The sequence below is a fragment of the Pantherophis guttatus genome, chromosome 2 (assembly GCF_059756535.1).
Source record: "Pantherophis guttatus breed Tessera chromosome 2, ASM5975653v1, whole genome shotgun sequence".
Taxonomy (NCBI): Eukaryota; Metazoa; Chordata; class Lepidosauria; order Squamata; family Colubridae; genus Pantherophis; species Pantherophis guttatus.
The window spans coordinates 120091803-120105051 of record NC_142064.1 but is presented as its reverse complement, the minus strand read 5'-3'; the positions used below and the strand labels follow the sequence as shown (position 1 = coordinate 120105051).

General features: G+C 44.5%; 1 protein-coding gene across 8 annotated transcripts in view; it reads right to left on the bottom strand.

Annotated features, from left to right (window-relative positions):
- WNK3 (WNK lysine deficient protein kinase 3) overlaps nucleotides 1-13249 on the bottom strand; it is a 123724-nt gene that overhangs the window by 58763 nt on the left and 51712 nt on the right. For all 8 annotated transcript variants that reach the window (XM_087888676.1, XM_087888682.1, XM_087888678.1 and 5 more), the window contains 3 exons: nucleotides 12784-13004; nucleotides 11903-12060; nucleotides 7075-7163 (listed from right to left, as the gene is read on the bottom strand). In XM_087888676.1, the coding sequence (XP_087744802.1) occupies nucleotides 7075-7163; nucleotides 11903-12060; nucleotides 12784-13004 (468 nt within the window). The remainder of the gene's footprint in view (nucleotides 1-7074; nucleotides 7164-11902; nucleotides 12061-12783; nucleotides 13005-13249) is intronic.

Genomic DNA, 13249 nt, shown 5'->3' with positions numbered 1-13249 from the left:
TGGGACATACCCCAGTTCACTGTCCCAAAGTCTGGGAGGGGCCAGGCTGGTCTGAAACAACTTCACCGGCCACAACCCGCTGTAACACCTGACGACCAAACGCGGCTTCAGCCGAAGCAAACTTGTCTAGTTTATAGTGGATGACGCAGGCGAGGTCCAGGTAGCCGCTCTGCAAATCTCCAACAACGGAACTTGAGTAGCCCAGGCCGCCGACGTGGCCGCACTGCGTGTGGAATGAGCCGTCACCCAGGAAGGTCGCGGCAGAGAATTGAAGTCATAAGCTGAAGCGATGGTCTGTCGAATCCAGCGGCCAATAGTAGAAGACGACACCTTGAGACCCAATGAGACGGGAAGGAAGGAGACAAATAATGCTTCCGACCGACGGATATCCGCAGTCCGCTTGATGTAAATCCGTAATGCTTGCCTGACGTCCAGAGTGTGCCAATGGCGCTCACGAGGATGAGATGGCGCGGACAGAAATTTGGTAGAATAAGTTCCTGTGAGCGATGGAAGACCGAGTTGACCTTCGGAACGAAGGTAGGATCCAAGCGGAGGACAACACGGTCTGGATGAAACACAGAGATCGGCTCAGATGGACAAGGCCGCCACCTCCGAAATGCGGCGAGCTGAGGTCACAGCCACCAAAAAGGCGACTTTATAAGACAGCAACCGGAGAGAGGTCATCCTCAGCGGTTCATATGGAGGACCCATGAGGGATTCGAGAACCAACGGAAGGTCCCAGGTAGGGTAACGATGCAGGACCGGAGGAGACAGGTTCGTGGCGCCCCACAGAAACCGTCTAATCAGAGGATGTTGAGCCAGCGATGACAGCGAACCGCAGGTAAGAACAGAAGAAATGGCGGCCACCTGGCGACGCAACGTGTTGGGTGCAAGGCCATTGGAGAGACCTCGCTGGAGAAAGACAAGAATGTCCACAATAGAAGGTTGGAAAACATTCACCCCAGCCCGGTCACATCATGAGCAGAAAGACCGCCAAGTCACAGAATAGATCCGGTCCGTGGAGGGGCGTCTCGATGCCTGGATCGTCTTAATCACATCCCCTGGAACATGAGCACTCATCAGGGTGAGCCGCTCAACCTCCAGGCGGTCAGGCTGAGCCAAGGAAGGTCCGGATGGCTCAACGCCCCTTGCATCAGTGCATCCGCGTCGAGAGGAATGCGCCAGGAGGGAGCGACAGAGAGGGAGACCAAGTCCGCAAACCATGCTCTGGTTTGGCCAATGAGGAGCCAAGAGAATCACCTCTGCCCGTTTGTCCAGAATCCGGCGGATGACCCTGGGCAGCAAGGATGTCGGGGGAAAAGCGTACAACAGATGGTCTGGCCATGGACCCGAAGTGCGTCGATGGCTTCTGCCTGAGGTTCCAGAAACCGGGCAAAGAAACAGGGCAGCTGAGCATTGGCATGTGTCGCAAACAGGTCCACAACTGGAGCTCCGAACCGATGAACCAGGTCCTGAAATATCCTGGGATCAAGACACCATTCTGCATTGTCCACTGCTTGACGGCTTAGCCAATCTGCTTGAGCATTGGCGACCCCAGATATGTGCTCCGCCCGGAGCGATTCGAGATGACGTTCCGCCCAGAGACCCAGTTTCACGGCCAGAGACAAGAGGGACTTGGACCTGGTGCCCCCTAACTTGTTCAAATGTGCCTTGGCTGTCACATTGTCTGTTAGCACAAGGACATGAGTCCCGGAGACCAGATGGCGAAAGGCTCTGAGGGTTAGGAAGACAGCTTGCAACTCCAACCAGTTGATCGGACGACGAGCCTCCAAGTCGCTCCACGTCCCTTGGGACAGTTGACCTTGGCAATGGGCACCCCAGGCCCGGAGACTGGCGTCGGAGGTCATCACCACCTGTTGGGGTTTTAGGAAGAGACAGCCCGCTGATATTGCTGGGGACCGCCACCACCGGAGGGATCTGAGGACTGAGGAGGGAACAGGGACCAGTTTGGTTGAATTGTCTCTACCCGACTTCTGTAAAGGTAAGAGAAACCATTGAAGCTCCCGGGCGTGGAACCGAGCCCAGGGAACAATGGCAATGACCGAAATCATCTTCCCCAAGAGCTGAGAAAGAATATAAGGTGAGCTGGACTGACATCCCTCAATCCGAGACAGCAAGTGTCGCAGACTCTCTTGGCGGTCAGGGGAGAGAAACACCCTACCCTGATCAGAATCAATTAGGGCCCCTAAATGAACTAGAGAGGTGGAGGGAACAAGGTTGCTCTTTTCCAGATTCACAGAAAATTGGGAGGCCAATGTCTCTAGGGTGAGTTTAACATCTAGTATAGCTTGGTGAGTGGAAGAGGACAACACCAGAATGTCGTCCAAGTAACAAAGGAGTCTAATGGACTGAACCCTGAGGGAAGCAGCCAAAGCCGCCAACACTTTAGTAAATGTACGAGGGGCAGACGAAAGCCCAAAGGGCAAGGCCCTGTACTGATAATGAACTCCCCCGTAACAAAACCTCAGGTACCTTCTATGGGAAGGGAGGATGGGGATATGCAAGTAAGCCTCTGTTAGGTCGATAGAAGAAAGGAGATCGCCCCTCCTAACACCGTCAAGGATAGATTTCAACGATTGCATCTTAAATTTACAGTATACAACATACCGATTTAACCGTTTTAGGTCCAGAATGGGTCTCCACCCCCCCCCGAGGACTTAGGGACTAGAAAAACCCGGGAATAGAAACCCGATCCGACTTGTTCGGGCGGAACAAGGGTTGGATAGCCCTGATGGAAAGGAGATGCTGTACCGCAGCATCCATACGCGCCCTCTTTTTGGGATTACAAGAAAGCGGATAGCAAACAAAGGTGCTCGGGGTAGGGGAAAGAAATTCTATGGCCAACCCTGATCTTAAAGTAGCCAGGACCCACTTATCGGAAGTAGAATTCTCCCAAGTGGCGACAAAGATGGCTAATCTGCCACCAATGGGTGGATTCAAGATGCACTCAGCGCTGGCGCCGGTAGGAACGACCTCCTCCCCCTTGAAAGGGCCGCCTAGACACAAAGGACTTTCCCCGGGAGGGCCTATCTTGAGATCTCCGCTGCCTGTTAAAACTACTATAAGGCCTAGGGGAAGAGAAGGGAGCCAATCCCACGCCATCAGCACCTCGGAAATTAGAGCGAGGGGCATACGGGTCAAATCGTGAGTCTCCCCTTCGAAATACAGGTGCCAAAACCTTCTTCTTATCCCTGGTCTCGGTGAGGAAAGGTTCCAAGGCATCACCAAATAGGCAGGACCCCCCAAAAGGAACTGAGGCCAGACGTCATTTATAGTGGGCGTCGGCCTGCCAGTGGCGAATCCAGACAAGGCGACGGGCAGTGACTGTGGAGGCCAACGCTTTGGAAGCGAAGCGAGCAGCGTTCAGTGTGGAGTCCGCCGAAAACTGCAAGGCTGCGACAATTTTATTCAAGTCCTGTCTGACCCGTTTGTCCTCCGGAGGCAGCTTCTCCTGAAGCTGATGCAGCCAAAGCAAGGTGGAACGGTTAAAAAACGATGCTGTAGTGGCTGCCCTGATAGCCCAGGCAGAATTCTGATGTGCCCGCTGGAGAACCAAATCCGAACGACGTTCGTCCAGCCGAAGGCCCTCATCAGGATCACCCAGAACGTTGTCGTTGGGCAATAGAGCGGCGATAGGGGCATCCACCGATGGCACCTGAAGAAGAGAATCTAGTTCAGCAGCGACGTGAAAGTTCTTGCGATCATTTGACGAGGTGAAGGAGCCGCACCTGGCGAAGACCACTGTCGCTTCACCACGTCTACAAACAGAGGAGGTGTCGGGATAGAAGTAATAGGCCTGGTAGGCTCTATGAACATGGGATCCAATGCCTCAGAAGTTGGAACTGGATCCGCAGCAGGCGAGAACAAACAAGCAGTGTTTACGGCCTTAAATAGTAAGGACTTAAATAAAGACTGTGGGAATAGCCCCATAAAGGCCGGTTGCTCTTGGGGTAAGTTCTCATCATCAGACAGAGCCGAGTCACAATAGTCCACATCTGTCAAAACTGAAGGTTGACTCGAGTGAGAACCAGTAGGAGAATCAGGGGCCCGGGATTGAGAGTCCTCAGTGGCCCTTCGCTCAGGAGAAACAGAAGAAATCGACCGCACAGATTCAGGGCGGTTATGTGGTTGCTCCCGCGCGGCTAAGGATTTCTGCACTGCGTTTTCGATAAAAAGCTGAAGTTGCTCAGGGAGCAATTGACAGGAAATCGTCGCTACAGGAGACGAGGTTGTAGGTGCAGAGGCGACCGGTTGTATAACCTCTGGAACAGACACAGGCTGAGGAGGAGGATCAGGAGAACCCCACAGATCAGAAGTTGAAATGGTCACAGGGCAATCTCTCAAGGACAACTGGTCCGGCGTATCGGGTCTGGGAAGCGGCCCAGTAGGTGGGTTGTCAGCCACAGGAGCGGTCACGACACTCTTTGCAGCAATATCAGTGCTCGCCTTCTCGCAGAGCTTTGTTAAGACCTTGTCCCTACGCCTCTCAGATTTAGAAAATACCCCATGTTTGTGTCCCTTCTGGCGAGGCCACGAGGGGTCAGAAGATGGTAATGAGTCCTTAGAAGAGCCTGTTTCCTGAGTTTTGTCGTGAGAGGCAGGGTTAGACTGGACATGAGCAGCAGTACTGGCTGAACGGCCATGTTTCAACTTTGCCAGGGCTTTAGGCATAGCTGCAAACCAAGGTCTTGACCGGCATAATAGAGCCTCAACAGGCGGCCCTTGATGGCACAGCAAAGGTATCAACAGAAGCGTAGAAGCTCCTCAAACACAATTCTGGAATAGGTGAAGGGAGCGCTAAAGAACTCCACAAACTGGTAAGCAGAATAAACGAGGGAGCATAAGAACTCCAACAGGAGTACGTTGATAAACAAAGGGAGCGTAAAGGCTCCACAAACCAGTGTTTAATCTCAAGTAAGGGAGCATAATAACTCCACAGTCCAGTCCTTTGTTGTACTTGAGGGAGCGCTAACACTCCACAAACTCCAAGGTGAAACGAAAGTCCTTTTGATATACACAAAATGGCCACCGCGATCACCAGCAGACAACAAAATGGCGGCTAGCAGCCCCAGCAACGTGAGCCAGGAGCTGACCAGGTGAGGCAGGAGCCCAGAGTGTGTCCAGATGACAGATCAATCTCAGCTGACAGGGGGGATAGCGCCAGGCTCCGCGCCTTGGAGGGAGCCGACAGCCAGCAAGGGAGGCGGTCAGATGAGGCAGGCCATTGCCGAGGAGAATAAACAACCCCCAGCTGACAGGGGGAACTAGCCGGGCTCTGAGGCAGCAGAAATGCAATCCCCGGAAGCAGGAGACAGCCCAGATCGGTGAAAGTCACAGTTGCTAAATTGAAAGGTCCGATGTAAGCAGGGACGGCTTCTCAACCAAACAAAATGGCTGCCGCAAGCTCCGAGGAAAAAAACCGCCGCCGTTTGCAACGCTGGCGGCCGAAACAACAATGGATAAAGCAGCTCCAATTAGCGTCCCCACGGCCCGAAGAATGACTCCCTCCCCCAGGAGGGGAAGGAAACCGGACAAATAAGGATCCCAATAAGCCACAATAGTCAGTAAAGGGGCAGATACAACTCATAACGTCGAATAAATCAGTCCAAAGTCAGCCAAGTTATGAGGGAGGGAGAAAAGGCCGTAGTCGAGCAATCCAAAGTCCAATAATCAGCACACCTGACACAATCGAAGTCAAACAGTCCAAAGTCAAAAAACAGCCAAACACGATTTAGAGCTATAAAAAAAGTGTTGAAAGACAGAGCCAAAGACCCACACGCCCGTCCAACTGAAGGACTGAGTCAAAAGCTGGACCAGCCCGGCAACAAGGGCGGGCTTTAATGTTATTGGCTGACTCAGTCCTTCAGCTGATTGGGCGAGTGCTACCCACACTGGCTGCTGTCTCCACCAACAATGGAGAATGAATTGATTTTATGCATCAGGTGCTCAACAAATTCTGCCACATGGCCCTGTAATTGTTCATCCAAGCCCTTCTTTCTTAGGCAGGACCAGGTGACCTTAAACAGGACTACCAGGCGGCACTCTGTGGACAAATAATAGTGGAGAAATAGCCAACCATCCATTCTCCTCCTTCACCCATCCCATATTCTATGATGTGTGAATTTCTGATCAAATATTAGCTCTTTTTTTTTTTTTGAGAAGGACCTGAAAAGCAATTAAAATATCACCCCCCTTAAAAACTTTGAAGCCCAGGAGGGATGGTGAAGCAGAAATTCAAAAAGGGGAAACACATAATTCCACTGAATTTCTTTTTTTTAAAGATTTTACTGAAACTTCAGATATACTGAAGCGGAGTCACAAGTACATGGACTTAGATTTCAAAGACAGTGGATACTGTGGGATCATAGGCGTTTGGGACTGCTTTCAAACTGATGCAGAATCTTTCTATAAATGTGCCATCGTCTGACCAAGTTGCAAGGGAGCTATTGACCATGAGTGAGGCTAAGGAGAGACATGAGAAGTGAGATCAAGTTACTGAGTGGGAGGAGAGGTAAACTAATGTTTCGTGCATCTCCTTCTCTATTACTAAGGCTTTATCAATTAAAGCAACAGGTCTCCAATGTAGCAGTTCTTTTTGGAGTGATTCAAATAGGCATTGCATTTTTCTGTGCTACAGAGAAAAGATAAATGGCTAAGATTTTAAACTCCAATGGAATATCTAATCTTCTCACCTTACTCCTTTTTGCATTCATTTGAGGAATGTAGGATTCATCATTTTTCACTGTATAAAAACTAGACAAAATCAAGAATTTTCATTTTGACTGATTCCGTGTTTCTGCAATACTTTCCTTATATATGTCTTAACAGTCATCCTTTTGGGAAATGCCAGGTAAATCCCATTTGCTATATGGCTTCATGAGCTTCATTCCCTTTGACTTCAAAGGGACTTTCGCAGGTGTTTAAAGCACAAATATTTTGCTTAATCAGATTTTTTTTTCCTGTACTAACAAATTGCTATTAACACTCAAATACTATCACTTAATTTGCACAATTCAAAGCAAGTAAGGAGAGACACAAAATGGATCTGCCCACCTTTCAGACTTGTTCTGCTGAATGCAACCTTCAATGATCTCTTTTACTTCTGGGTCTGTCACCTTATTAAAACTAGCAGGTTTAATGCCCTAGAAGAGAAGGGACATGGTCATTAACAAAATTACACAGGAGATTTCTCTTCTACAGTTGTACAGAATTATGGAAAATTCCAAAGGTTACAAAAGAAGCCCTTTAAACAGCCAATATAGTAGAAATAGCTTTAGCTATCACACACATAAATATATGTACATAAATTAAAACAAAACTGAATCAATAGCTGAATCAATAAATGCCAGGTATTAGTTCTAAATTCAGATCTGATTGAAAAGGATCCAAATGAATGCAGTGCTCTGAATTTTTTGGAAGATGAATCTTTGTTAATATGAATAGAATAGAATAGAATAGAATAGAATAGAATAGAATAGAATAGAATAGAATAGAATAGAATAGAATAGAATAGAATAGAATAGAATAGAATAACAGAGTTGGAAGGGACCTTGGAGTTCTTCTATTCCAACCGCCTACTTAGGCAGGAAACCCTACACCACTTCAGACAAATGGTTATCCAACATCATCTTAAAAATTTCCAGTGTTGGAGTATTCACAACTTCTGCAGGCAAGCTGTTCCACTGATTAATTGTTCTCACTGTCAGGAAATTTCTCCTTAGTTCTCTCTCCTTGATTAGTTTCCACCCATTGCTTCTTGTTCTACACTCAGGTGCTTTGGAGAATAGTTTGAATCCCTCTTCTTTGTGGCAACCCCTGAGATATTGGAACACTGCTATCATGTCTCCCCTAGTCCTTCTTTTCATTAAAATAGACATACCCAGTTCCTGCAACCGTTCTTCATAAGTTTTAGCCTCTAGTCCCCTAATCATCTTTGTTGCTCTTCTCTGCACTTGTTCTAGAGTCTCAACATCTATTTTACATCATGGCAACCAAAACTGAATGCAGTATTCCAAGTGTGGTCTTACCAAGGCATTATAAAGTGGTATTAATACTTCACGTGATATTGATTCTATCCCTCTGTTTATGCAGCCCAGAACTGTGTTGGCTTTTTTGGCAGCTGCTGCACACTGCTGGCTCATATCTAAATGGTTGTCCACTAGGACTCCAAGTTCCCTCTCACAGTTACTACTATTGAGCAAGGTACCACATATACTTTACCTGTGCATTTTGTTTTTCTTGCCTAAATGTAGAACCTTACTTTTTTCACTGTTGAATTTCATTTTGTTAGATAGCGCCCAAAGTTCAAGTCTGTCAAGATCCTTTTGTATCTTGAGCCTATCTTCCGGCGTGTTGGCTATTCCTGCCAGCTTGGTGTCATCTGAAAATTTGATGAGTTTCCCATTTATCCCGTTTCATTTGAAGAGTACTGGACCTAAAACAGAGCCTTGGGGTACTCCACTGCATACTTCCCTCCATGTAGATGCAGTTCCATTGAGGACTACACATAGAGTGCGGTTAGTCAGCAAGTTACGAATCCATCTGGTGGTGATGCTGTCTAATCCACATTTTTCTACTTTATCTAGTAGTAGGTTATGGTCTACTTTTATCAAATGCTTTACTGAAGTCCAAGTAAATTATATCGACAGTATTTCTCTCGTCCTCTAATTTTGTCACTTTGTCAAAGAATGCAATAAGATTAATCTGGCATGATCTGTTTTTGGCTTTTGGTTATTATTTTGTTTGCTTCTAGGTGTTCGGTGATTCGTTGCTTGATTATCTTTTCCAGAATCTTCCCTGGTATTGAGGTCAGGCTAATAGGTCTGTAGTTTCCTGGATCTGTTTTTTTTTCTTCCTTTTTTGAAGATGGGAGCTACATCAGTTCTTTTCCAGTCTTCTGGCAGTTCCCCTGTGCTCCAGGATCTTTGAAAGATATAGTTCAGTGGTTCTGAGATCTCGTCTGCTAGTTCCTTCAGAACCTAGGGGTGTAATCCATCCGGTCCTGGTGATTTGAACTCGTCTAGGGTAGACAGGTGTTCACTTACCATTTTCTTCCCTATTTTAATTTGGGTTCCTAATCTATATTTTGTGGTGCTGTTTTTGATAGGTTGGACTATTTTTTCCTTTTGTGTAAAGACAGATGCAAAAAATGAGTTAAGTAGTTCTGCTTTCTTCCTGTTGCTTGTCACCTTCTTGCCACTTTCTCTCAGCAATGGACCAACTGATTCCTTGACTTTTTTCTTGTTTTTAACATGTTGGAAGAAGCTATTTTTTGTTATTTTTTACTTTTGTTGCCTTTCTTCATTGTGAGCCTTAGCTTTCCTCACTTCATCTTTACAGGCTCAGGCTATTTGCTGATATTCTGCCTTAGTTATTTGTCCCTCTTTCCACTTTTTATACTTGTCCTTTTTGTCTTTCAATTTGTCAGAGTTCTTTATGCAGCCATGCTGGTTTCTTTTGAGAGCTATTATTTTTCTTCTTCATTGGTATTGTGCTAGACTGGGTTTTATAATCTCACTTTTCAAAATTTCCCAAGCTTCTTGAGTTGAGTTTCCCCTTGAGGATTCTCATCCATGGAATCCTTCCCAAGCTCTCTCTAAGTTTATCGAAATTAACTCTCTTAAAGTCCAAGACTCTAGTTTGACTTTGTTCTATTACTTGTGTTTGCATAATGTTGAATTCCAATATTGCGTGATCACTTGCCCCCAAGGTTCCTGTAGTTTCAACACCTTCTATCATTTCATCTCTGTTAGTGAGAATTAAGTCCAATATGGGTGATCCCCTTGTTCCCTTCTCTACTTTTTGGGAAACAAAGTTGTCTGCTAGGTTTGTTAGGAACCTGTTGGATCTTCCACTTGGTGCAGAGTTTGTCTCCCAGTTGATGTCAGGGTAGTTAAACTCCCCCATTACTATTGTGATGTGCTTCCTACATACCTTAGTTAGCTGTCTAGCAAAAAGTTCATCTACTTCCTGTGTTTGGTTGGGTGGCCTATAGTATAGACCTATGGCAATGTCATTTCCCCCCTTTTAATGTTGACCCAAATGCATTCAAGATAATTTTCATCATTGTTGTGCTCTATTTCTGTAGAGATGTAGTTATTTTTTATATATAGTGCAACTCCACCTCCTCTTTTATTTGGTCTATTTCTTTTAAATAATTTATATCCCTCTAGCTGTATGTTCCATTGGTGGGTTCCATCCCACCAAGTTTTCGTAATAGCAACAGTATCGTATCTGTCCTCATTTACTTGAATTTCTAATTCTGTGCATTGGTGTATAGACATTTGAGTCCATTTTGACTGACCCTGTGTTTACTGTCTACATAACCTGTGTTGTGCCTGACTGCCCCTACTTTCTTGCCACCTGTTTGATTAGTGCACATTTTAAATGCTTGGTTTGCTTGACAGCAGGGCTGATAATCCTGACATGATTTTCCTTATTTTCTAAGTTGATGGCTTTTATTAATTCCTTCTGAAAAATTTTCATACATTTGGTTTTTAAAACCGTATTTAACTCTGCATGGGAGTGAGGGATATGTATGTACACACATATGGCCCTTTCAGAAGAGATAAATATGCATTATGATTTGAGAGTATATTGCCTTTGCCTGTCAAATATTTAAAATGTAAAGAAAATGCCCATTGTTCTGATGAATAGTTATTCCAGTGTGATGGTATATAATACAGCAGTCCCTAACCTTTCTGGCACCAGGGACAGGTTCTGAAAGAAAAATGGTCTTTCATGGATCGGGGTGGGATGGTTTTGCATGCAACCTAGATCAGGCGCATGCACAGATGAAGCTTTGCTTGCTCACCTGTACCCGTCCGCTGCTCGGGAATTGGGAACCCCTGATCATCCCTTTTTGGAAATAGTTACATATGTACTTCTCACATACATAAAATATGGTTAAGACTAAATATTCATACAGTACATAATTAGGCAAGGTAATAGTAGCTGTACAATGAAATAAAGCAAAGCATCTTTTTCAAAAGAATTCAAAAGTCATTAACAGCAGCAGCAGTTCAGAAAAAAGTATTTTAACCTGTGGGATACAATCTACCAGGAAGGGTTTTTTTTGTAGGCCACACTGAAATAAATTATTGCAGGACAATGCAACCTGTATAGGAGACTGTCTTAGCAGAGTGCACAAGACAATGTCTGTTAATAGAATTTTCCTGAAAGTGTTTTCTTTAGAAACCCAGCTGGGAAATATCATAACAAGATGTAATAAATAAAACCAACATAGAGGAACAACTTCAGCAAAAATAGGCAGAATCCTACTGGTTTTATAATAACTGACTTGCCCAGTTTCATAACTCTATTTTGTACGTTTTGATTACTATACCAGCAAAATAAGATGTACACAATAGTCAGAGAAGAAAGAACTATGAAGCCTGAAACAAAGCCATTGGTTATTACTCAAGATCTCTTTTATGAAAAAATCTGTGCCAGCTGGCAGAAGAATAAGCAGAGAACTGTTGGGTTAGTTGTTGATTCAATAGTGACTTTAGGAAAGCAGTTGGTAAATTTTCAGAAAAGGGAGCAACAATGATTGGTGCAAGGCAAAAGCTGGTTAGAAATGTGGTTTGTTTCTGTTCCATTTTGGCTTAGGACAGCAAATTTTAAAAATGCAAGCTTAACTTGCACATTCTATCAATTGAGTATCAAATAGCAATTTGTATTTTTTCAGGGAGTAAAACAACTGAAAAGATTATCTACTCTACAATAAACTAACAAAATACTAGAAAATACTAGAATACATCTGGTAGTTGATTTGCATGACAGAAGGTTTAGCCAACACAGGTTTAGCCCAATAGGTTTATTTGCTTTAGGCCTATCTTATATAGGTTTGCCCTCTTGAAGAAGTTAATTGTGTACCTACACTGGTTACTTTTCTGTAGATCTGAGCTGCATTCTGACATTCAGAATATGGGTATTCAGAAGTTGCCATCTCTAACATGCACATTCCAAAAGCATAGACATCCACTGACTCATCATAATGTTCTTCATACATCTCAGGAGCCATGAATTCAGGAGTTCCTGAAATAAAAGATGAGAAAGACCAATGTGTTATTACAGTCATGTTAGATTATGGTCACTCAATGAATATTTCCCAAGACCCACTTATTTCTATGTTGTAATATTCAATATATTTAATAATGAATTCATTCTCCAAGCAGATTCTTACCTTCAAGCAAACAGGAAGTAGCACTTGCTGAAGTAGGATTTATATATCTCTCTATCTATATGTGTATATCTGTCTGCCTGCCTGCCTGCCTGCCTGCCTGCCTGCCCGCCCGCCCGCCCGCCCGCCCGCCCGCCCATCCATCCATCCATCCATCCATCCATCCATCTATCTATCTATCTATCTATCTATCTATCTATCTATCTATCTTTGTTTTAAAGAAAAGTACTTCAGAGGGAAAAAAATCCAAACAGTCCAATTAAGACTGAGTGTGCCTAGTGGTTACTCTATGCTAATCTACTATATTAGGCATGGGGGAGAGAATTTTCTCTTTGAAAAAGCTCTTAATATACTTTATGTTGTGACTGCAGATTAAAGGCACTATCACTATATTTCCTGCTGCACTATATTTTTATCTTTTGACATGTATTTTAACTTTGGAATATTTTAATAACTATATAGTGTATAGCAACTTTGACCAATATGGCATTGCAGATTCCTGTCTTTATAGATGACAAAGAGACATGGCACAAGCAGCTGCCCAATAGAAATACCAAACACATTTACAGTATATTCACCAATAACACTCTTCGCAAATGAAGTGCGCATTAAGGTGGCAAGTCCCAAGTCCCCTATCTTCACTGAACCAGTAGGTCCTGTGATGAAGATATTGTCACATTTCAAATCACGATGAATGATAGGAGGAGTCCTTGTGTGCAGAAAATGTAGCCCTTTTAAAATCTGTCGGCACCAGCTCCTCAACACCTTTGGCTTCATGAGTTTGAAACGCTTTAAATACCTGTAAAGAAATGAGTATGTTTGGAGAAAGCCAAAAAACATGTATGCATTAAATCAATACAGACATAGTTTTAAGTTAGTCAAGATTCCATGATCAACCCTCAGAGGTTCCATAAAATGTTACACTCTCTTATCTCAGGAATTTCATAGTCCTGAGTTGTATTCCAAGTTAGCATTATTAAAGTAGTTTAGCTTTCCTAAGCTAAACAGAGAAATAGAATGTCTATGGGTGAGCAAAAAACCAAT